General features: G+C 38.0%; 2 protein-coding genes across 2 annotated transcripts; both read left to right on the top strand.

Annotated features, from left to right (window-relative positions):
• LOC137747265 (E3 ubiquitin-protein ligase RDUF1-like) lies at positions 1 to 396 on the top strand. The gene has a single exon (XM_068487381.1). The coding sequence runs from the start codon at positions 1 to 3 to the stop codon at positions 394 to 396; it is 396 nt and encodes a 131-aa protein (XP_068343482.1).
• Positions 397 to 15,486: 15,090 nt separating this feature from the next.
• Positions 15,487 to 23,524, top strand: LOC137717814 (2-oxoglutarate-Fe(II) type oxidoreductase hxnY-like). The gene is made up of 11 exons (XM_068457302.1): positions 15,487 to 15,943; positions 16,047 to 16,242; positions 16,348 to 16,446; positions 16,585 to 16,636; positions 17,690 to 17,811; positions 17,897 to 17,997; positions 18,108 to 18,166; positions 18,443 to 18,499; positions 18,668 to 18,713; positions 19,017 to 19,096; positions 23,185 to 23,524. Exons 1-11 carry the CDS (start codon positions 15,836 to 15,838, stop codon positions 23,273 to 23,275), a joined length of 1,011 nt encoding a protein of 336 aa, XP_068313403.1. The 5' UTR covers positions 15,487 to 15,835; the 3' UTR covers positions 23,276 to 23,524.
• Positions 23,525 to 24,272: the final 748 nt, after the last annotated feature.

Raw genomic sequence — 24,272 nt, 5'->3', positions numbered from 1 at the left:
ATGGCAACTGAATTTTCAGGTCAACTGATCAACACCATATCAAATTACCATATCGACCTCGATGAATTTGATCTAGATGAAGCTTTAACTTTGTCTTTTGAAGAGAATTCCAATTCCATCCACTGCAATAACAACAGTATCATTGCAACATCAAATTCAAGCTGCAGCTCGTTGATAGTTGATTGCATGCCGAGTCCTGTTACTGCAGTCGACGATGTTTGTGCGGTTTGCATGGAAGGGATGCAATCAGGTGGTGATCAGCAGGATCACAGTATTACTGGTAAACAGGTCCCATGTGGCCATGTATATCATGCCACGTGTATCTCCTCCTGGCTTATCGTCTGCAACTCTTGTCCTCTCTGCCGCTCCACCATGACCCCCGCCGCCGAAAAGTGACTTTGCAGTTTTCTCCATACCACAACATTAAGTATAATTAATTAGTTTAATTTCTGCTGTTTGTTTATGTAATTTGTAGATTCGGTTTGGAGCAACAAAATTAATTTGTAGTAGTCTTTCCTAGATGAGAGAAAAGATGAGAGCAAATTGATTAAAGTGGTTTGGACACGTGAATTAAAGACCTACAGATACTTTGTTTAGAGGATGTGGCGGAGGCTCATAGTAAAATGAGTTGAGGAAGATCTAAGAAGACTTGAAAAGAGACCTTAAGAAAATATATGGATTAGTACTTGAATCTTATAGAAGGTATGTCGCATAATCGAGCGTAGTGACCTTTTAGGATTCATACGACTAACCCCAATTAGTAGGTAAAGCTTGATTGTTGTTGTTGTAGTAGTCTTTACAAGATATTAATTAATGTAAAATAATCTTTGATATTTTCATGTATATGTATGCTGTTTCGACTTCTGCCTATCACAAACAAACATGTATGGCCCGGATTTTATTTTTCTTTTACGAAGAAAACAATTTTTTTGTTGCTGATTAAACAGAAAGTTGACAATTTGTATAATCAAGTGGTGGCCTTTTCGTAATTAACTTAGCAAGTCATTCAGCTAGTGTGCCAGTCGCATATGATCATTCTGCAAATTGTCACATTGTGTTAGCGATTAGCACATTCATGTCATAAAACAAATGTCTATATATTATAGGAAGGGAGGAGAGTTCGAACTCGAGACGCAGTTGATTAAAGAAGAAGGTCTTAACTACCAAAACAATCCAGCATTCACATTAGTACAAACTTTTGAATTTGCTAAAAATGTGTTAAGCTTCAATTCCTCTTTAGTTTTGTCTCATAACTCAATTAACAAAGTTCCAATTATTTACATATTTTAATGTGAATGTAGCTCTTTGTTGATATAAAACTTGTTTGGAAGTACTTTTAAAATGACCGAAAACACTTTTAGAGAAAATATTTTTGGGTTCCAAAAGCACTTGAAGTATTTTCTGCAAGAAGCACCAATTATATGCTTTTTACAGGAAACACTTCAAGTGCTTTTACATGATTCACTTATATTTTTATTAAAGATTGATTCCAAAAACATTTTCATTGATTTCGGTCATTTAAAAATATTTCCAAACGAATTCATATATTACTCTAAAAGTTGGTCATATGCTTTGTTTGTCATGTAGCTCTTTTTAGATATTTCTTTATATGCTTTGAACATCATGGAATTAACAGAAGACCAAAATGGAAGTGCAATGGGCATTACTCTAATTTTTCCATATTAATACTATGTCATATACTTATATGACACATATCAAATTTTCTTCAATAATCAAGACTACTCAGTAGTGCGAAAAATAGATGATTAAAATCAAATTGAAGAAATACTATTTTTATTTCCTTGTCAATTTATGAATATAGAACCAGACTACCAAATAAATCTTACTATCGAAGACTTACTCGACACATAAATAATATCATATAATAACGCAACAATAATCACGATAACCTTGATTGGCTAACCGTGTGTTCAAAACCACAGATATTATTGAAAGGTCAAATTTAATTAATCTGTACCCCACCACTCTAACATTTTGTGATAAAATCAAAAGAATTTGTTAATAAAAAGTAGTAAACGCTGGTTTGCGTAGATTTTTTTTAACAAAAATTATTGTCAACTTTTTAAAACTAACGAGAAAATAATTAGAATAAAAACATAAAGAACAGGTTATGAAACTAATCAGCTTCTTAAACTGATGAGTCAGTACACAAGAACCAGCTTCTCATACCCTTCTCCGGAGATGGCTGCTTCCATGACAAGGTCCGGGCTAATTTCCCCGCCATTGTCCAGCACAAACTTGATCATGTTGTCGGAGAAGCCATCCAACAAGGTGCTCCCTAATTTTGTAGAAGGCATCACCCACTTCCTCGGACTGGCCAGCTCCCTCAAATCCCAAAACACCAGGTGTGGCACTCAATTCTCTTATCCTTTCTCCTTGAACTTTCTTTGTATTTCCCCATATACAGTCTCCCAGCAACTATCATCATCCGTGTCAAATCCACCTGTCCATAAATCTGCTCGTAAATACTCTGAAAAATGTTTGTAGGCAGTGAAGTTTGCGTAGAGTTATCTTTCCATTTTTTTAGGGAAGAAAATCCCAACAAAAACATCATCAGAATTGTTTTTTAGTCATTATAGAAAGTAAACTTACTGGAATATGAATATAAATGTAGAAAAATAGTATGACAAAAAAATGTAGAAAAATAATTTGACAGCGGCCATAGGACACTTTTCATTTGCCATTTGGGGCCAGAGTCATTACCTCTAGATCACCACTACCTTACAAAAAGGGAACATGGGCCGAGTAAGATACAGCAATTGTTGGATCACTTCTGTGAAAAATCTGCCAAAAGAAGAAAATGTGACTAAAAAAGAAAATCAAAATCACTTTTGAGCATAACACGAAAGATTCATGATTTGGTATAGAAAATGAACGATCAAGAATCAATTTTAAAATATTATTTTTACTCGTCCATTGAAAGATAAAAAACCAAACTACCAATTAAAAAGATTAAAAAAACAAACTATCAAGTAATATGGATTATTAAAGACTAAACCAACACATAAATAATATGGAAATTTTATTTAAACTCATATAACATCTTTATACACCCAACTTAAACTTTAAATGTGAATTACCTTCTTTACCTTATTACATAATTACCATCAAGTACAAGATGAAACTAACAATAAAACTAAAATTAATCAATGAATCCACACTCAATATTAAACCCTAGTATCATGCAATGTTTATCCTATGTTCATTACAGCTAAACTCTAAGAGCTCTCATAGAGAAAAACAAGTTTTTTATTTTTTTTATTTTTTTTATTTTTTTATTTTATATATCAACGAAGGGTTTTTGAATCCTCCAACTAAGACGTGAATTGATTTATGCAAATAACTTTTAGTTTGATTTCAATTTTTTTAGAGTTGAAAAGATGAGTTTTTGTGTTCAATTCACGGCCATGAATGCTGGAAGTTGACAAGATACGTTTTTGGGTTTCGCATTGTATATGGTGGCGAAGCCTCCCTTGCCAAATTGGTTTCCTCGAAGGTTTAGGCAAATTTTATAATTTCACATCTCTCTCATCCTCTCATGCAATTTGGTCCCCTGCCAATTTGGTTTCTTCGAAGTTTTAGGCCCATACTACTTGCCTCATCTCTTTCTTTCAGTTTTGACAAATATTAGAAGGGGAATATTATTAATTTTTTTCTTCCTGTTTTCTTGTTTATTTTACTAAATATGGAGAAGTATACAAAGGAGTAGCAATGGTATTGAGTAGATAAGGATGGAGGCTGAAGGATTTTCACCTTTTTAACCTAATATTCTTTCAATTTCGACAAAAAAAAAAAAAAACACCTCTAATATTCTTTCTGGATATATTTTTAAATAATTTGAAGTTTGTTTTAACTTTTTTGCCAGTGACACACATCTTGTCTTCTCATCAAACACAACAGTTCGTCAAGTTCATGCCATACAATTTGAAGGGGAAAAAAGAAAAATTATTATTCGTATATGGAAGATTAATACAAAAGTAGAAACCTCACCAAATTATTCAACTTGTCCATAGAAATCAAACTCCAAAAAGCTTTCATTACCATATATAAACAAGTAGAAACTTTACCAAACTATTTAATTTGAGATTTTATTTTCTAAATGTGTGTAAAGATAAATTTACATTTTGAATTGGGTTTGTAAGGATAATTTAAGTAATTAATTTACGTTTAAAGAGATATTAATTCTTTAATTAAAAATAATATAAATATTAAAAAAATTATATGAGTTCAAATAATTTTTTTCTAAATAATAATGGCATATGACAATACAACAATAAACTTGATAAAGTTCAACTAGTACACGGGAGGCAGCAGCCAGGGGTCGTTAATTGGTTAGCCGTGTGTTGAAAACCACATAGGTATATTTGGATGGTCAAATTTAATTAATTTGTACCCCCATCACTTTTAACATTTTGTGATAAACTCAAAAGAATTTGTTGATGAAAAGTAGTAAACGCGGGTTTGGCGTAGATTTTAAGATTATCTTTTTGTTTTGGGGAGGAAAATCCGAACAAAAACATCACCACAAATGTTTTTTTTCTAGATTTTAAGATTATGTTCGTAGCCAACCCCCATCACTTTTAACATTTTGTGATAAACTCAAAAGAATTTGTTGATGAAAAGTAGTAAACGCGGGTTTGGCGTAGATTTTAAGATTATCTTTTTGTTTTGGGGAGGAAAATCCGAACAAAAACATCACCAGAAATGTTTTTTCTAGATTTTAAGATTATGTTCGTAGCCCACCACCATCGAAGTATAACACAACGATTCATGCTTTGGCGTTGGCGAGCGAAAGTTTGCAACGTTTAACCCCAGTTCGACCTCCCACATACGCATTCTTTGAGGCAATTAGGCATTAGCTGTGCTGACACACCCTGATTTCAATGTTTGAAGGACAACGGGATGGTTACGTGCTAGCCGACACCCGAGGGTGACGCAAGTCATTTCATAAATGCAAATGCTGAGAACATATAAAAGATGCATAAAAATTTCGCTCGTAACAATATAATATAGTAATCAATTACAAACTTTAATAAAAATATACAACTCAATTGTCAACAATTTAAAAGTGATAATGCAGTGATAATGCATGACATGTTCAGAGCATACTACTAATTCAAAGTACCAGCGGAAGGAATATTGGAAAGTATTATTACAAGAGATGTCCTACGCAGAGAGGAGAACATAAATTTCACTGATATGGGAATGCCTCGTAGCTCGGGTCGTATGCCTCATTCCTAGGTCCTGAGGGAGCGCAAAACAAAACATGAGTGAACCAAGTTTATATATATGTAATACTAAAACAGTTATTCTTCAACATACTAACCCCCAGTTTAGAAAACTCATATAGCATAAGTAGTAATAGGTTTTCCGAAAACCCTAGTATGCCATAAAACTTCATAAAACATATATCATAGTAATGAGCTTAGTAGTGGTATCACAATCGCCCAAAGGCCCTTCATCGTCCGCCTGAAGGCATATAAAAATTTTCATTTGCTAGAAGGCCCTTCATCACCCACCCAAAGGCATATATAAGTATCATTCGCCTGAAGACCCTTCATCACCCGCCCGAAGGCATATATAAATGAATATTCGCTAAGTAAGCACATAAAATCATGAACATAATATTTCCAAAGTATATCTTATCGGAGCTCAATAGTTCAAACATCATAACATAAATCCATGTTCATAAATATCTCAATAAACATAAATTCGATAAAGCATGATATTTCATAAAGCGTAAATCCAATTTACTCACAAACGTTTCATAAAACATAGTCATAACAACATGCTTTTCATGTATGCATTTCTAGTAATTAAATCATGCGTTTTGGAATGGGTCCACTCACAGATACTCCGTCGCCGAAGAGCTGTTTGAACTAGGTAGGACAGAAACGCCACTAACAAACGCACCTAAGCACATAAAGGGATCAATTAATAAAACTCTACTACAATGATTGAATTTGGGAAAACGGACGTGGTAAATGGATTGAGGACATCGAAAAACCTAAGAGGGGACCTAGGGTTTCCCTACGCACTGCAGCACGCGCCATCACGGAGTGGCGGCCCGAGAGGCCACGCATCCAGATTAGTCGTCGGCGCTGCCGTGGTCGTTGCCATGAACGGCAGTGGAGCACAGTACCTTCGGCGGAGGCGTACTCCACGTGCGCCGACCTTCAAAACTGGAAAAATCCTAGATTTTTTCCCCAACTTCAAGAGCCAATTCCAAGCTCGATACAAGTCCAAATCAAGTGATTCAAAAGTCAAAATGTAGGTAGGAATGTGGAGAAGAGATTCATACCAAGTGAGGGCTGAGTGGTGGCCAGAGTTGGCCAGAAAATGGCATGTAAGATGGCTAAACGACCATGGCCTGGAAATTTCCAGATTTGCATAGTGACTTTCTTTGAGCTTTTCGTGTTCCTACACCACCAAGACCACCCACAAACTTACTAATCGTGAACCTACACATGATCTACAATGATAGGGACCAATTTCGAGGCTTACCTTCATAGAAAATGGTGAGAAATCGCCGGAGAAATTCCTTGAACATTGCATCTCGGGAGTGAGTTTTTAAAAGGTTTTTCTTCTATTTTCTAGTTCAAGAACTCGTAAAGACTACAAAGGGAGGTTGTGGTGTAGTCAAGGTTGTTGTTGTGTGTTGTTGTTGCTTATGGTACCCTCGGGGAGGGCTGGTTTTTTAGAGAGAAAAGGGATGGCCGAAAGGTGAGAGAGAGTTTGTAGAGAGAGGGAGAGATATTTCAGAAATAAGGAAAAATGAGAGTGGGTCACGGGGTAAAGGGAAAGGATTGGGGGACAAAAATCCATTATGGGCCCTAGTGGCTAACAAATTAATGTCACAAGAGATGAAACTCGAAATATTCGAAAAATGTTCGACGTTTTGTAACGTAAAATATTAATTATAAAACTAAATTCGAACCCGTTTGCGCCCACGCGTTCATGGTGATGAGTACAATAAGAATGAACTAAAAAGATTAGTAATACACTTTTCGACGAGACGGTCAAAGAAAGTCAACGTTCAAACCTCAAGGGTAATTTGGTAATTTCATATGTTCGATAGTATTACAAAATATGTAAAATAAGGACGAGGTTTCACAATCTACCCCCTTAAAAGAATTTTGTCCTTAAAATTTACTACCCCAAGTAAACAAGTACGGATATTGACTCCTCATCAGTTCCTCCGTTTCGCACATCACTTCCTCAACTGCGTGGTTCCTCCACATCACCTTTACCAACGGAATGACCTTGTTTCTTAGCATTTTATCTTGTCGATCGATAATCGCCACTGGTTCCTCAACATAACTCATGTTTTAGCTCACTTCTAATGGTTGTTGTTGTAAAACATGAGATGGATTTGGTACGTACTTTCGAAGTATGGAAACATGAAAACATGAGATGGATTTGGTACGTACTTCCGAAGCATGAAAACATGAAATACATTGTGTATCTGCAACAACTCGGGTGGTAACTCCAATCTATAAGCAAACACACCAATTCTCTCTGTGATTCTATAAGGGCCGACATCACGAAGACTCAACTTCCCTTGCTTACCAAAACGAACCACACCCTTCCAGGGCGACAACTTCAAAAAGACAAAATCACCAATCACATACTCACAATCCCTAAAATGTTGGTCAGTGATGCTCTTTTTTCGATCTTGTGCCAACTTCAAATTCCTTTTTATCAACTGGATATTAGCATTAGTGGTGTCGACAATTTTTTACCCCACTAACACCAGTTCACTGACCTCAGTCCAGCACAAAGGTGTCCGGCACGCCCTTCCATACAATGCTTCAAAAGGTGCCATGCCAATGCTGGAGTGGTAACTGTTATTATAGGCAAACTCGACTAATGACAAATAATTATCCTAACTACCCTTCCACTGGAGAACACACACCCTCAACATATCCTCTAAAGTTTAGATCATCCTCTTAGATTGACCATCAGTCTGAGGGTGATGGCAGTGTTATACAAAAACTGAGTATTCATGGCGTCATGGAAAACTCTCCAAAATCTGGACGTGAATCTTGGATCTTTATCTAAAACAATGGTGACGAGTACACTGTGAAGTTTAACAATATTATCAATGAATAACTGTGCTAGCTTCTGCAATGTGTAAGTTTGTCAAACTAGTAGGAAATGAGCAGTCTTAGTGAGCCTATCCACAATCACCCAAATGCCATCAAACCTTGATCGTGTGCTCGGTAATCCATACAAAAAATCCATGGTGATATTCTCCCACTTCTAGGCTGGTATAGGGAAATTCTGCATTAACCATTCTGGTCACTGTCTATTCGCTTTCACTTGTTATCAAATTATACATCTTTTCACATACTCCACAACATCTCGTTTCATCTCATACCAAATTATACATCTTTTCACATACTCCACAACATCTCGTTTCACTTGTTATCAAATTATACACTGAAATGTGAGCTTCATCAATAATTTTCTTTTTCACCTTCATTATTTTTAGGCACGAATAATCTATTTCCCATCATCAAGGCTCAATCTCTCCGGATTCTTAATTCTTGTCTCAGACCATTTTGCACCTGTTCTTTTAAGTCTGCACATTGCTGATCGTGTTCTTGAGCTTCCCGAACCAGATCCACCAAAACTGGCCTAATTTAGAAGTGCGCCAATAATGCTCCCTAGGAATCTGGTGTCACCACAATGCTAGTTTCTCTAAGAGAAAACAATAGCAGGATATGGATAGCTCGTTGGGAGGTAAGCTCTCCATAGGATTTCCGACTAAGAGCGTTCGCTACAACGTTTGCGTGTCCAGGATGATACTCAATAGTGTAATCGTAGTCACTAATAAGTTCCATCCACCTTCTCTGTCTCAAGTTCAACTCCTTCTGGGTGAAGACATACTTTAAGCTCTTGTGATCCATAAAGATACGACACTTCTTGCCGTACAGGTAATGTCACCAGATTTTCAAAGCAAAAACTATTGCTCTAAGTTCCAGATCATGAGTGGGGTAATTTCTCTCGTGAGTTTTGAGTTGTCTGGAGGTATAGGCGATGACTTTCCCATGCTGCATTAGAACACAACCCACGCCTGACAAGGATGCATCACTATAGATTTCAAACTCACCGTCATCGTCCAGAAGAGTAAGAACGGGGGCATGAGTATGACGATCTTTAAGCTCCTGGAAACTCTATTCGCAATTTTCATCACAGTCGAATTTAACTCCCTTTTGGGTCAATCTAGTAAGAAGCAAGGCAATCGTTGAAAAATCCTGCACAAAGCGTCGGTAATAACCAGCTAGCCCAAGAAAACTTCTCACTTCAATGACATTCCTCTATTGTTCCAACATAGACATTTCAGAAATCTTCCAAGGGTTCACACAAATTCCCTTAGCGGAAACCACATGCTCGAGGAAACTGATCTGGTCCAGCCAAAAGTGACACTTACTAAATTTCGTATACAGCTGATGCTTCCTTAGTTTTTCAACACCAACTTCAAATGTTTTAAGTATGCTCGACATTACCTTTGGAGTAAATTAAGATGTCATCGATAAATACAATCACAAACCAATCAAGATACAGTCTGAAAACTGTATTCATCAAATCCATGAAGGTTTCAGGTGCATTTGTTAATCCAAAAGGCATGACATAGAATTCATAGTGTCCATACCGAGTGTGAAAAGCAGTATTCAATATATCTTCATTCCGAATCAGCAGCTGATGGTAACCCGAACAAAGATCGATCTTAGAGAATACCCGAGCATCCCTCAATTAATCATACAAGTCATCAATATGAGGTAAGGGATAACGGTTCTTCACTGTTACTCGATTAAGTTGTTTATAGTCGATACAGAGTCTTATCAACCCATCATTCTTCGTCACAAATAGTACAAGAGCACCCTAGGAAGACATACTGGGTTGGATATAGCCTTTATCCACAAGCTCCTGAAGTTGAATCTTCAGCTCATTCAATTCAGCTAGTGTCATTCGATATAGTGCCACATAAATAAGATTAGTACCTGGAAGTAAGTCGATGGTGAATTCAACTTCCCTTGTAGATGGTAATCATGGCAAATCTTCAGGAAATACATCGGTGAATTCATTCACCACTAGCACATCCTTAGCATACAGGGAAGGTTTACCTTGCTTGACCACATGAGCTAAGAATCCAACATAACCCTTTTTTAATAACTTCGTCGTCCTGATGGTGGAAATAATACTATTTTGAAGAATCTTTCACTCACCCTGAAACGTGATTGCTGGCGGTCCAGGGCGATCAAATGTCATAATTTTATCTCTACAGTTTACATACGCATTGTGCTTAGATAGCCAATCCATTCCTATAATGATATCGAACTCCACTAGTTTAAAAGGAATCAAATTGGCCTCCATAAGTTCCCCTTTAACTATAACTGGGCAATCCCTGAGTTCCTATTGTGCACAAAATAAATCTCTAGGAGGCAATTGTATAAACATATCAAACCCAAGTGATGTAGGTTGTGGGTTCACAACGCGTGCAAAATGTGGAGACATGAATGAATATTTAGCATCCGAATCAATCAGAACACGAGCCCAATGGCCAAAAACAAGTAACGTACCCATGATAACTCTGGGATCCTGCTCTGCCTCTCGCTGAGTCATGGCATTGATACGTCTGTAAGCCTGTCAACCTGAACCACCGCTACGAGCTCTACGAGTCTTAGTACCCGGATTATTACGGTCTACTCAGTTACTTTGAGCACGACTGCCAGAAGCGGCACTAGAATACTGTGGTTGTCTTTGAGCAAAACTCTGAGTACCCGAACTGCTACCTTCACCATAAATTTGAGTATTCGGATTATTACTCTCATCATAACCTGAACCAAAAGTATAATTCTCAGATGGACGCGCAGTAGTGTAATTACGGGCAATATGTTCAGTGCCACCACACTTGAAACACATGTTTGTATCTGCAATACATTCTCCTCGATGATGCATACCACAATGCGCACAAACTATGACCGTTGGATTGAAATGGCTGAACGACTGTCTCCCTATCTCATTGCCATATCCCTCACTGAATGATCCCAAACCCTGGCCACAACATTTGAATGAAAATGAGTGTTTAGGGTCGAAAGAAAATGAAGGAGTGGAAGTCTTCCTCATGCTCTGAAATCTGAAACCTCGACCCCGTTGATTTTGATTTTAAGGCTGGTTCTGATTTCGATGCTGATTTTGGCTAACTTTATTCCAACACGACTATTCAACCCTCAAAGCTGCCTAAATCATCTATTCATAGGACGCATAAGTTTGTGGTGCCAAGAGTTTGCATATGTCATCATTCATAGCAATTTCAAGTTGCACCATCATCTCTTGAGGGTTCCCATAGACTAGGAGGTGGTGTATCGCCAAACGCCAAAAAGTACTATCTAGTTCCATAATCGTTAAGTTGCCCTGGCGTAAAATCAAGAAGTGTTTACTTTAAAGTCTCTTAAAAGTAGCCCAATTCATCATCGAGTTACATGCGCGAGAGTCATTCACTGATTTCCACCAGAATCTCGCAGTACCCTAAAGGAAGTAGCCTGTGGTCTTCGCCCACTCAACCACTAGGTAGGACATACCATTTAGAGTGTCTTCCATTTTCTTGAGCCAATCCTCGGCTTCCTCATAAGCTCCAACTACATTCAGCTCGGTAACGCTGTGACTCTAAGCAATTTACATGTAAATACGGCTATACTTACTATTCCTAGGGAAAACGTATTGCAGAGCAACAGTCAATTGCTGAATTCCACCAATCAAAACAGAACAGTGTCGACGAGGCACATTCGTACCACTATCCCGATCCCGGTGTCTGAAGGACAACGGGATAGCCATGTGCTGACCAACACCCTGAGGGTAACGCAAGCCATTTCATGAATGCAAATGTTGAGAACATGTAAAAGATGCATAAAAATTTCGCGCATAAGAACGTAATATAATAATCAAGTACAAACTTTAATAAAAATATATTATTCAATTGTCAACAATTTAAAAATGATAATGCATGACATGTTCAGAGCATACTACTAATTCAAAGTACAAGCAGAATGAATATTGGAAAGTGTTATTACAAGAGATGTCCTACGCAAAGAGGAGGACACAAATTTCATTGATATGGGAATGCCTTGTAGCTCAAGTCGTATACATCGTTCCTAGGTCCTGAGAGGGTGCAAAACAAAACATGAGTAGACCAAGTTTATATATATGTAATACTAAAACAATTATTCTTCAACGTGCTAACCCTCGATTTAGAAACCTCATATAGCATAAGTAGTAATACGTTTTCCGAAAACCCTAGCGTGCCACAAAACTTCATAAAACATATAGCATAGCAATGTGCTTAGTAATGGTATCACAATCACCCGAAGGCATATAAAAATCTTCATTCGCCCGAATGCCCTTCATCACCCGCCCGAAGGCATATATAAATCTTCCACCCGTAGGCCCTTCATCACCCTCCCGAAGGCATATATAAGTATTATTCGCCCAAAGACCCTTCATCACCTGCCCAAAGGCGTATATAAGTATCATTTGCCCAAAGGCCCTTCATCATCTGCTCGAAGGCGTATATAAATGAATATCCACTAAGTAAGCATATAAAATCATGAACATAATATTTTCAAAGTATATCTTATCGGAGCTCAATAGCTCAAACATCATAACATAAATCCATGTTCATAAATATCTCAGTAAACATAAATTCGATAAAGCATGTTATTTCATAAAGCGTAAATCCAATTTACTCATAAACATTTCATAAAACGTAGTCATAAAATTATGTTTTTCATGTATGCATTTCTAGTAATTAATTCATGCATTTTGGAAGGGGTCCACTCACAAATAGTTCGTCGCCGAAGAGCCGTTTGAACTAGGTAGGATGGAAACGCCATTAACAAACGCACCTAAGCACATAAAGGGACCAATTAATAAAACTATACTAAAATGATTGAATTTGGGAAAACGGACGTTGTAAACGGATTAAGGACGTCGAAAAACCTACAGGGGGACCTCGGGTTCCCCCACGCGCCGCCACGTGTGCTCCATGTGCCGACCATAGAAAGTGCCCACGTGCAGCCTATGCACGCTCACACGCTGACCTTCGAAACTGGAAAAATCCCAAATTTTTCTCCCAACTTCAAGATCCCATTTCAAGCTCGATACAAGTCCAAATCGAGGGATTCAAAAGCCAAAATGTAGTTAGGAATGTGGAGAAGAGATTCATACCAAGTGGGGACAGAGTAGTGGCTGTAGTTGGCCGAAAAATGGCTTGAAAGATGGCTAAGCGACCACGACCTGAAAATTTCTAGATTTGCACAGTGACTTTCTTTTAGCTTTCCGTGTTCCTACACCACCAAGACCACCCAAAAACTTACTAATCGTGAACCTAGACACGATCTACAATGATAGGGACCAATTTCGAGGCTTACCTTCGTTGTGGCAAGATATCGCCAGAGAAGTTCCTTGAATAGTACAACTCGGGAGTGAGTTTTCAAAAAAAATTTCTCCTATTTTGTGGTTCATGACTCGTAAGGACTACAAGGGGAAGGCCGAGAGGTGAGGGAGAGTTTGTTGAGAGAATGAGAGATATTTCAGAAATGGGGAAAAATGAGAGGGGGTCACGGGGTAAAGGGAAATGATTGGGGGACAAAAATCCATTATGGGCCATAGTGGCTCACAAATTAAGGTCACAAGACACGAAACTCAAAATATCCGAAAAACGTTTGACGTTTCGTAACCTAAAATCTTTGTTATAAAACCAAATTCAAACTCGTTCGTGGCGATGAGTACAATAAGAATAAACTAAGGGGGTGTTTGTTTGCCCTCACTAAACTTCGTTGGACAAGACTGGCTTAACTAGGATTGCTAAGCCGTGTTTGGTGTAAAGAAGGACTAGCGTTAATGAGACTAAATCGGATTCGTCCCAACTAAGTCATTCGCTAGTTAGTCTTAGCGAGTCCTGCCAAAATGTATGGGATTATTAGTCCCGCCTCTAAATCTACTTCCTTTTTACACTACATCGTCTGTACGCTGCTTCGTCTCTGTTTACCCACCCCTAAACCAGCTTCTCCCACTGCCAAAATCTCAAAATCGAACCACCAAAATTCAAAAAAAAAAAAAAAATGCAAAACAATAACACCAATGGGAGAAGCTAATCAGCAAGCATTCTTCCTTTTTTCCAGAAAATTCTGAGATGGCTATCCCGTTCTGGAATTGCAGACGAAGAAGCCAACGCATGTCAAAGGGAGGAGAGAGATTCGAAATTTTTTGGGAGAAAAAAGGTGAGAAAGGTGGAGATGCCTAACGGTGGGAAGAGGGTGAAGGGGATGAGCTTGTCTTGAAAGATCTACCATGACCTTGTTTTGAAAGACTGCGTTTTGCAAGAAATACAAGGAAGAAATGAGAGAATGGATGGAGTCGGAGGAAAAAGATGGGAGAAGGTTCAGAGAGAGGTAGAGTGGGAAAAAAGAAAGAAAAGGGTTAAGTTAATATTATTAGATAAAATAATAAAATATTATTAGATAAGCGTTAAATAATATAATATTATAGCTTGTTTATATTCTGTATTTTTAATCCAACACTGCATCAAACGTTTCACTAAGTTAGTCCAGTTTAGTCTAGTCTAAGCCAATCCAAATTAGTCCTTAAAGCTACTCTAATCCGAAATAGTCTGGTGAAACAAACGCATCCTTAGGGTGCATTTGTTACATCGGACTGTCTCGGATTGGACTAGCTGCAGGGACTAAGCTGGACTGGCTTAGACTAGACTAAGCTGGATTAACTTAGTGATGCGTTTGGTGCAGTGTCGGACTAAGAAGCAGGATAATAAAATTTTCAACATGCAATTCACAAATCCGACAACAAATTAGCACAAACAACTCAAATTGGGTCCAAACAGGGACTCTTTCTTCTTCTTCTTCGCTAGAAATTACAAGCAGGGACTTTTTCTCCATGTCATTATCCCTGAAGCCCTGGAGCACATTGCACATTGCACACTACACACACACACACACGCACACACAACAATATGCTTGAAACCCATCAAACAGTCAACGCAACGGGTAGAATCCAATCAGTCCATAAAATTTAACAGATTGGCAAACTCTGACACATAAACATTAACTAAATCGCATTATACAACCTGCAAAAACTCAACTTAAATTCTGAAATTCACCACCCTTCAATAAACCCAGATTCTATAAATAAATAAAAAATAAAAAAACAGATGGAAAAAATTAAAAAGAACCAGAGAGAGTGATAGACGGAGAGGGAGAGGGTTACTTCGACTGGGATCGAACAGGGGAGGAAGAGGGGCGATTTAGGTGGAGGGCGACCAGGATGCTGATGAGGGCAAGCAGGACGCAGAGAGGAGGGTGATGAGGATGAGGATGAGGAAGCAAGGCAAGGAGGGAGCAGGGAACGCAGTTACGCAGGGAGTGATGGCGACGACTCTCTCTCGCAGGAAGAGCGAGGTTCTTTCTGGCAGGTGGTCTTACAAGTCCGGCCGAAATTGGGGTTCTTGGCCAAGAACTCCTAACGAAGTCTTTAATCCCAGCAAGTCCCATCTAATTCCATTAAACCTAATCCTTGTGCAAACCAAACATGAGACTACACTAGCAATTAGTCTAGTCTAGTCTAGCTCCTCCTAATCTGGTCAAACATACACCCCAAAGGAGATTAGTAATACGTGTTTCGATGAGACGGTCAATGAAAGCAAGAAATCAGAGGAGTCAGAAATCCAAAAGCTTTTCCTCCACAATCCATTTCGTACACTCGATTCTCAATTCCTGCCACTTCACTTCCCCCGAAAATGGCAACCCAAATCACTAACGGCGACGGAGCCGCCAGTGTCTCCGCCCTCAACTGCATCGATCTCTCTAGCTCTGACACCCACCGATCCGTCTCTTTGCTCAAACAGGTTACGACTCCCACATAAATTCTTCAACGTTTTTCTGGGTTTTGAATATTTTCTGGTTTTCTAATCTGTGTAGTGAAGGAAACTGAACCCTCGGTTGTTTTAGGCGTGTTTGGATTGCGGGTTTTTCTACTTGCTGAATCATGGAATAAGCGAGGAGTTCATGGCGGAGGTGTTTGGTCAGAGTAGGAGGCTTTTCGAGTTGCCATTGGATGCAAAAATGGAGCTTTTGAGGAACAAGAACTACAGGGGATATACCCCTTATCTCGACCAGCATCTCGATCCTGAAAACCAAGTTCACGGTTTGTATTATATCATTCGGAAAGTACAATTTCTGGTTGTTTTTTGTGGATTAAAATTCCGGGTTTTTGTTCTTGTTTCGTAAATTTCGGGTTTTCGATGAGTAGGAGATTACAAGGAGGGGTATTACATAGGAGTTGAGCTGCAAGAAGATGACCCAGAAACTAAAAAGCCGTTTTATGGCCCTAATGTTTGGCCTGCTCCAGGTAAATAACTGCAAGATGTAGAATTTAATGCTGGCTTTGTAGCAAAATTTGGTTTTATAGTGTGCCCTTTTGTACTTATAGTATCTGGAACTATAAGGGTGTTATTGATCTTTTTGTACTTTTTTGTTGGGGTTGTAGATGTGTTGCCGGGGTGGAGGGAGACTATGGAGGAATATCATAGACAATGCTTGTAAGTTGTGCACTTATACTTGGAACCACATATGCTTTATAGGATGAGAGTGCTTGTCCACGTGTGTCGACAAGCATCTGATCAATGTCCGTTCCATGTTAGGCCATATCCGAGGATGAGGCTATAGGGTCATAGGCTATGTTTTAATCCGAAATGGAACAAACTCGTCTCCAATAAAAGTTTGGGCTAAAAGAAAAACGGACTTGCCAAATTGAGCCAGTCAGCCAACCCGTTTGAGAGGCCCAAGCTGTCAGCAGCCCACTTGCTAGTTGACGTCATATTTTGATTTTTTTAGGGTGAAAATTTTAAAAAAAAAATTGTTTAAAAAATGTAATTTTTTTTTTGTATAAATACCTAAGTTATTTCTTTACCATTTACCACATTATTTTCACCCTTTCATACTATCTTACCTCATTTTATTTCAATTCTTCACATTCTTTAAACTCCTAATTTGCTGTAATCTTTAATATCTAAGTTGTTGTAGTTTGAATATTGAAGATCTTGTATTTCAATTAAACTGTGATCTTTGAATTAATGTCTAAGCTTTTAACATGCAAGTAAAATAAAAATATTTAATAATATGAAACTTAAACAACATTTAACAAACAACCTTACTTTATTCATTTAGCGACAAGTGACACTCAAAATATGTCTGGATAACTTTATTTTAATATGGTAGTTTAATTCAATTAACCAATAAAATTAAAGAACAAACTTAAAAATTTTGGTTGAAGATGTTATATAAATATGGCCTGGCACCATAAGCCCATTCGGTTGGAGATAGCCTTAGAAATCTCTGTTTTCCCTCTTAGCATTTTAAATAGTGCTCTTTACTCCTATCTTCTGTTAAGTTGGCAACTTTTTTTTTAGCAGAATATCGTACTGTCCGATTGCTTTGAGAATATCATTTTTGTCAGTGACAAGGTTTTAAGATGAATGATTGATTAGTGACAAGGTTTCAATAACCCTTTTCCATATTCTTCTTCTAGATTAGTTCTTTCTTGAGTGGATGATATACGCTGAGTTGAACTGTTTTCATGTAAATCTTTTCAGCGAGGTGGCTAAGTCAGTTGCTAGGCTTGTGGCCCTTGCTCTTGATCTCGACATCCATTTCTTCGACAAACCAGAAATGCTAGACGAGGCTATAGCAACAGTGAGGTTACTACACTACGATGGTAAATTTTCAATCAAAAGTTTTGTTACTTTAATTTAATCCTACAACTATTTTAACTCATAAGACGGTGTTCATTTGTTATATAGGTCAGGTTTCTGATCCAGTGAAAGGAATTTTTGGAGCTGGAGCTCATTCGGACTTTGGTTTTATAACCCTATTGGCAACAGATGATGTTGTAGGTCTCCAAGTAAGAAGACTGCTGTGAACTTTGGCTATATTACCATTATTAAGAAGGCAGATATAACTATTGCATTATCAATCTGTTATTCGACCTAATTCCACTATATCTCTTTGCAGATATGCAAGGATAAGGATGTGAAACCTCAAATATGGGAATATGTATCACCAATAAAAGGGTTAGTCATTGTACCCTCCGAGGGAGATCGATACCTTTAAAGTGGCTTAAGTCTGGCTGACTCATGTGTGCTATAATTATATCCTTCCTTGCGGACATATGGTCCATTAAGTACTGTTTTTAACACTAGCACAAGTTAGCTTCAAACTAGTAACATGTTTTGAAGATTTCACGATTTAGAGGTGTGAATTATAGGTGCCACCATAGTAGCAAATATAATGCGAAGACACCTTTTTGATTCAGAGTGGTAACATTCTTGTTGTGTTTATTATTTCAGAGCATTTATAGTGAATATCGGTGACATGCTGGAACGCTGGAGCAACGGCGTTTTCAAGTGCTGCACATCTCTCCTAGTTCTATCTCCATTATATGATCATAAAAGATGAATGCTGGCAGTTTGGAGCTGTGCAATTCATTTGGATCTTTATATATGTGCATTCTCCTTTTAGAATTTTCATATCAACGATTGTGACGCATGCTCCTGCTTTGTTTTTGTGCTCAGGTCCACATTGCATAGAGTTGTAGGGAACGGTCAAGACAGATATTCTGTACGACTCATTTTCTTCTATGCTTTTTCTATTTCATGGCGTACTATACTATATCAGTTTTCAGTGTTTATATGTTGTGTAAGATTCTCTTGTTGGTTATATGTATCATTAATCTGTGCCTGAATTGTACGTAGGCTCAATATTTGATTTTTGTTTTTTTTTCTCGGGATTTACATGGCCTTCGTTATGTTAGCTTTCACATACGTGATAATAATACCTATTTTATTTTATTTTTCTTTCTTTACAGCACATACTTTCGCATTTTGGACTTGATATATCTCATTTGCTTCTTTTCTTTGGCAGATCGCATTCTTTATAGAACCAAGTCACGATTGTCTTGTTGAGTGCCTGCCTACCTGCAAATCCGAAAAGAACCCTCCCAAGTAAGTCCTGACACAAATATTATGCTGGAAATTTTGTATAGGTATATTAGCAACTGAAAGATTTTATTGCTAATTAGGGCTTATCTTTGGGGCTTAATTTTCTGATATCGTTCTTCTCACCAAGGAGGAAAATATATAATGTACAAGAGTGATTTACAAGGAAAGAAATATCAAATAACCTAATTACAATCTGATTACACGGACTTAAATAGGTAACTAAACTAATTACAAAAGGTCAACTCTCCAACACTTTCCCTCAAGTTGGTGCATAAATGTCGTTCATGCCCAACATGGCAAGAGAGTTGTAGAACGCTTGACTTGCAACAACTTTACTTAAGATATCCGCTAATTGATCCTTTGACTTTACGAACAGAAATTGAATAATATTCCCATCCAACTTCTCTTTAATGAAGTGTCAGTCAACTTCCACGTGTTTTGTGCGATCATGTTGAATTGGGTTGTGTGAGATATTAATAGTTGCTTTATTATCACAAAATAAATCCGAGGTTGAATTCAAAGGATACCCGAGTTCACCAAGTAACATCCGAAGCCATAATAGTTCACATACTCCTTTTGCCATACCCCTGTATTCCACCTCTGCACTTGATAAAGCAACCACTTTCTGTTTCTTACTCCGCCAAGTCACTAAGTTTCCTCCCACAAATGTTAAGTAACCAGATGTGGATCGACAATCAATAACGTTGCCTGCCCAATTTGCATTAGTGTAACCCTTTATTCTGCAATTATCAATCTTGGAAAACATGATGCCTCTACCCGATGAGGACTTCAGGTATCGTAGGATGCGTTCAATCGCACCCTCACTCGGAGAATGCATAAATTGACTAACAACACTTATTGTGTATGCCATATCAAGCCTGGTGTGAGATAAACAAATTAACCTCCCAACTAACCTTTGATAACGATCTCTGTTAGTGAGAACTTGATCAGGGTGCACGGCAAGATGGTGATTTTGGACTATAGGGGTGTCAGCCGGTTTACAATCAAGCATTCCGGTTTCAGCTAATAAGTCTAGAATATATTTTTTTTAGACAAAATTATACCCTGTTTAGATCGAGCTACTTCTATCCCTTAGAAATATTTCAAACCACCAAGATCTTTCATCTCGAACTCGGTTGATAGGTAATCTTTGAGCCTTGAGATTTCTTATTTGTCGTCACCTGTAATAATCATATCGTCCACATAGATGATATGTGTCGTCAATTTCCTTATTTGATGTTTCAAGAAAAGTGTATGATCAGAATTGCTCTGCCTGAACCCATATTTCCTTATAGCCGTTCGGAACCTACCAAACCATGCTTGAGGTGATTGCTTCAATCCATACAACGCTTTATTCAACTTGCACACTACTCTAAGTTGCAAAACCGATGCATAACCAGGTGGAATATCCATATACACTTCTTCTTTAAGATTACCATGTAAGAAAGCATTTTTCACATCAAATTGCTGTAATGACCAATCTAAGTTGGCCACCAATGAAAGCAATACTCTTACTGTATTAATCTTTGCTACCGGGGAAAATGTCTCTGTATAATTAACACCATAGTCTGAATATATCCCTTGGCCACCAATCGTGCTTTGTATCGTTTAACGGACCCATCAGCTTTGTTCTTGATGGTGTACACCCATCGACATCCAACTCTCTTCTTTCCTTGGGGAAGTGGAACTAAATCCCACGTTTGATTTTTCTAGAGTGTAGCCATTTCTTCCTCCATTGCCTTGGTCCATCGATTGTCAGATAGTGCCTCATTCAATGAACTGGTGTTCTATCATTGGATATTTGTTGTATAAAAGCTTTGTTGGGTTCTGATAACTTCTGTAATGACACATAGTTGGCAATGGGGTATTTAAAGCCTTTCGTTGAGTCCGGTGAATATCAATTAGGTGGTTTTCCCCGGTTGTGCCTGAAAGGTAATTGATAATTCGGAACAACGGTATCATCAACAGGGATAGTAGAGCTTACCTCAGGAATATTCTCAGGAGTATGGTTATCTGGTGGTACTATATTTGGAGACGATGGGGAGTATTATCAGTAGAAGTCTCAAAGTTGACAAGGGGCAGCACTGTTGCTGTGGGTGAGGACGGCATTGCCGTGCTTGCCGTTGATTCTATGGGCAGCACTGCGACTGTTGTTGTCTGGGTTGGCAGCGCAGCCGCTATAGACTCGGCTAGTGGTAGCGGAAGATCAACAATATCATTCATGGTCCAATCCTTCTCATTATGTCATGTCTCCCCCTGAAGAGGAGGATTAGAAGAATCCAAAGGGTAATACATCTCATACTCAGAAAAAGTTACATCCATAGTAACATACATTTGACCGGAATGAGGGTGGTAACAACGGTACCCTTTATGATGGAGTCTGTACGCCATAAAAATACAACGGAGAGCACACAGTTCAAGTTTCGTCCGTTGATTTTTATGAAGATGAACAAATGCAACACATCCAAAAACCCAAGGTAGGAGTACCAAAACCAACGGTGGATGCACGAAGGTAGCAAGGACTTGTAAGGGAGTAAGAAAATCCAGGACTTTGGATGGCAGACGGTTGATAAGACAAGTGGCGGTCTGAAGAGCAACATCCCAAGAAGAGTGGGGAACAGACGCCTCAATTAAAAGAGTGAGCGAGGCGTTTCTAAGAGATGACAATTTTTGCACTCAGCCATCCTGTTCTGTTGAGGAGTCTAAGGACAGGTAGTTTCGTGAAGAATTCCGTAATTAGTTAAATAATGGGAAAAATCATTATTAACATATTCACCACCATTATCAGAACCCAAAATCCGTATTTTAGTAGAAAACTGTGTCTGAACTATGGTGTGGAAGGTCTTAAAAGCCGAAAAAACATCACTTTCATGCTTAAGAAGATATAACCATGTCATCTGTGTGCAATCATCTATGAATGTTACAAACCATCGAATACCAGATGAAGTAGTAATCGGAGATGGTCCTCAAACATCCAAATGAACAAGACCAAAAGGAATAACACTTTTATTAGAATTCAGCGGATAAGAAACACGATGACTCTTGGTGAGTATGCAAGTGTCACATTTAAAGTTTGAAATCGAACAACCAACAAATAAATCCGGAAACATCTGCTGTAAATAACTGAAAGACGGATAACCCAAACGGTGATGCCATAACTATATCTGATGCCGCTTGTGATCAACGGCTCCTTAGGCGAGATTGACCCGTCTTGTATTGACATTGTCCACAAAATAAAGATCCCCCCTTTTAGTACCACAACCAATTGTCTCCTTCGTGAGAATATCCTGAATAAGACAAAACTTCAAATACAACAGTTCAATTGCTCAGTAGCTTGGCCAAGAGACATCAATTTATGCTTTAGTGAAGGTACAAGTAGTGTGCGCGGCAAAAAGAAGGTAGGCGTGAGGCGTACAATGCCAGCGCCAGTTACCGGTGAGGTGACACCATTAACATTGGTAATATTTCGTCGAAGTGGAACAGTATCACAAGCTAAATCAGTGTGGTCATAGGTCATATGATTTGTGGCACCAGAGTCAATGATCCAACCGGACTGAGTATCACCATTATTCATATTAAAAGCATAACCATAGTTACCTGAGGACTCCGGAAGCATGTCGGAAGAACTCGAAACATGAGGAGGATTCATGGTAGGCTCGGTTAGGGTTGTAGTGTTTAGTATAAGGGTAAGATCAGTCAGGATGAGGTTGTTTTCACCGTGGAGTGGTGGTAGGTTCTCCATGGGAGGGCTGAGTTTACTTGAGGGAATGGGCAGAGCAGAAATCCTAGGATCTCTGCTCTGATACCATGTTAATTAGAGCTTATTTTTGGGGCTTAATTTTCTAATATCATTCTTCTCATCAAAGAGGAAAATATATAATGTACAAGAGTGATTTACAAGGAAAGAAATATCAAATAACCTATTTACAATCTGATTACAAGGACTCAAATAGGTAACTAAACTAATTACAAAAGGTCAACTTTCCAACATTTATGTGGCCAAAGGATGGTAGTTTTGAAATTCGAACCATAAAGAATTTAGAATGATATTCTTGTTGTTCATTGCATTCCTGTATTTGTCTACTTTCCAGGTTTCCTCCGATCTTGTGCCGCACTTACCTGAACCAGCGCTATCACGATACTCACACTGATAAGAATGTCTACACCGAACACAACAATTAAGTTCGTCGGTTCTCCTGCAATAGAAGGTGAATCACCACATTCTCAGATAGCAAGCATAAGTTTCCATATAGTTCAACCACTGTTTTACTTGATAATGTGCTATATCAATGTTCCAATTGTTCCTATTTGTATATTTTACCCCAAAGTTTATTCTTAGGTGTATGTGATGAAGTGAATAAAATCACTAGAGACATAATCTACTATTGTAAGCGCAACCACATTCCTATAAGTACAATGCTATCTTGAACATGAGACTCATGGCATGTGGAGGTTGCATGCTACTTGAGATTTTTGAAGTTTTAGTTTATGTCTTGAATAATTTCTTAATGCATAAAAATGCCATGAAATTCTTATTCAAAGATTTAAATATGAGAGTATAAAGCTCAAAATATGTACTCAATACCTCTTCTAGATAAGTTGGTATAAATTGTCTCAACGAGTACTATTATTAGTTCGAACTAAATTATATTGTTGCAACATACTTAAAAGAGTTAAAAGAGTTTTTGTATGACTCTTGAAGAGCTAACAAGGCTATTTGTATATATGGTTCATATTTACTATTAAGTTTTGTACTAACCTAATTTATTTTATACAATAGGTTTTGTATTTATTTGTTCTTTGCAAGAACACAAATGGCTGTTGTCAACTCCTAATACACTTCTCCAGGTCAAGTTCTATTCAAGCTTGATTTTTTGGAAACTGAAGTCACATTACTTCAAACTTGACAATGGTTATCAGTCGAATCAAACCTTACTATCATAAGGGGGAGTCACTTATTCAGCAGAGATATTCATCAGGGGAAATCTTCGACAATATGCTATAATGGACATATAAGCGCGTTGTGCTCTTTTCCCCTCGATTAGGTTTTTATCCCACTAGATTTTTTTCTATCAAGGTTTTAGTAAGGCAACATTATGTGCATCCAACACCTTATTAATGTTTTCTAGATTGTGCTCGGTTTTTCTCTTTCGCTTTGGTTTTGTCCCATTGAGTTTTC

The sequence above is a fragment of the Pyrus communis genome, chromosome 1 (genome assembly GCF_963583255.1).
Source record: "Pyrus communis chromosome 1, drPyrComm1.1, whole genome shotgun sequence".
Lineage (NCBI taxonomy): Eukaryota > Viridiplantae > Streptophyta > Magnoliopsida > Rosales > Rosaceae > Pyrus > Pyrus communis.
The sequence above is the reverse complement of the archived record's forward strand: the minus strand, read 5'-3'. Positions and strand labels throughout refer to the sequence as shown.

Bases quoted from the DNA above. Each gene is read 5' to 3' on its own strand.
- LOC137747265 (XM_068487381.1), top strand. From the start codon at position 1: ATGGCAACTGAATTTTCAGGTCAACTGATCAACACCATATCAAATTAC.
- LOC137717814 (XM_068457302.1), top strand. From the start codon at position 15,836: ATGGCAACCCAAATCACTAACGGCGACGGAGCCGCCAGTGTCTCCGCC. The intron at 18,500-18,667 runs GTGCTGCACATC...TTTTGTGCTCAG, and splicing joins TGGAGCAACGGCGTTTTCAA to GTCCACATTGCATAGAGTTG. The intron at 18,714-19,016 runs GTACGACTCATT...TTTCTTTGGCAG, and splicing joins ACGGTCAAGACAGATATTCT to ATCGCATTCTTTATAGAACC.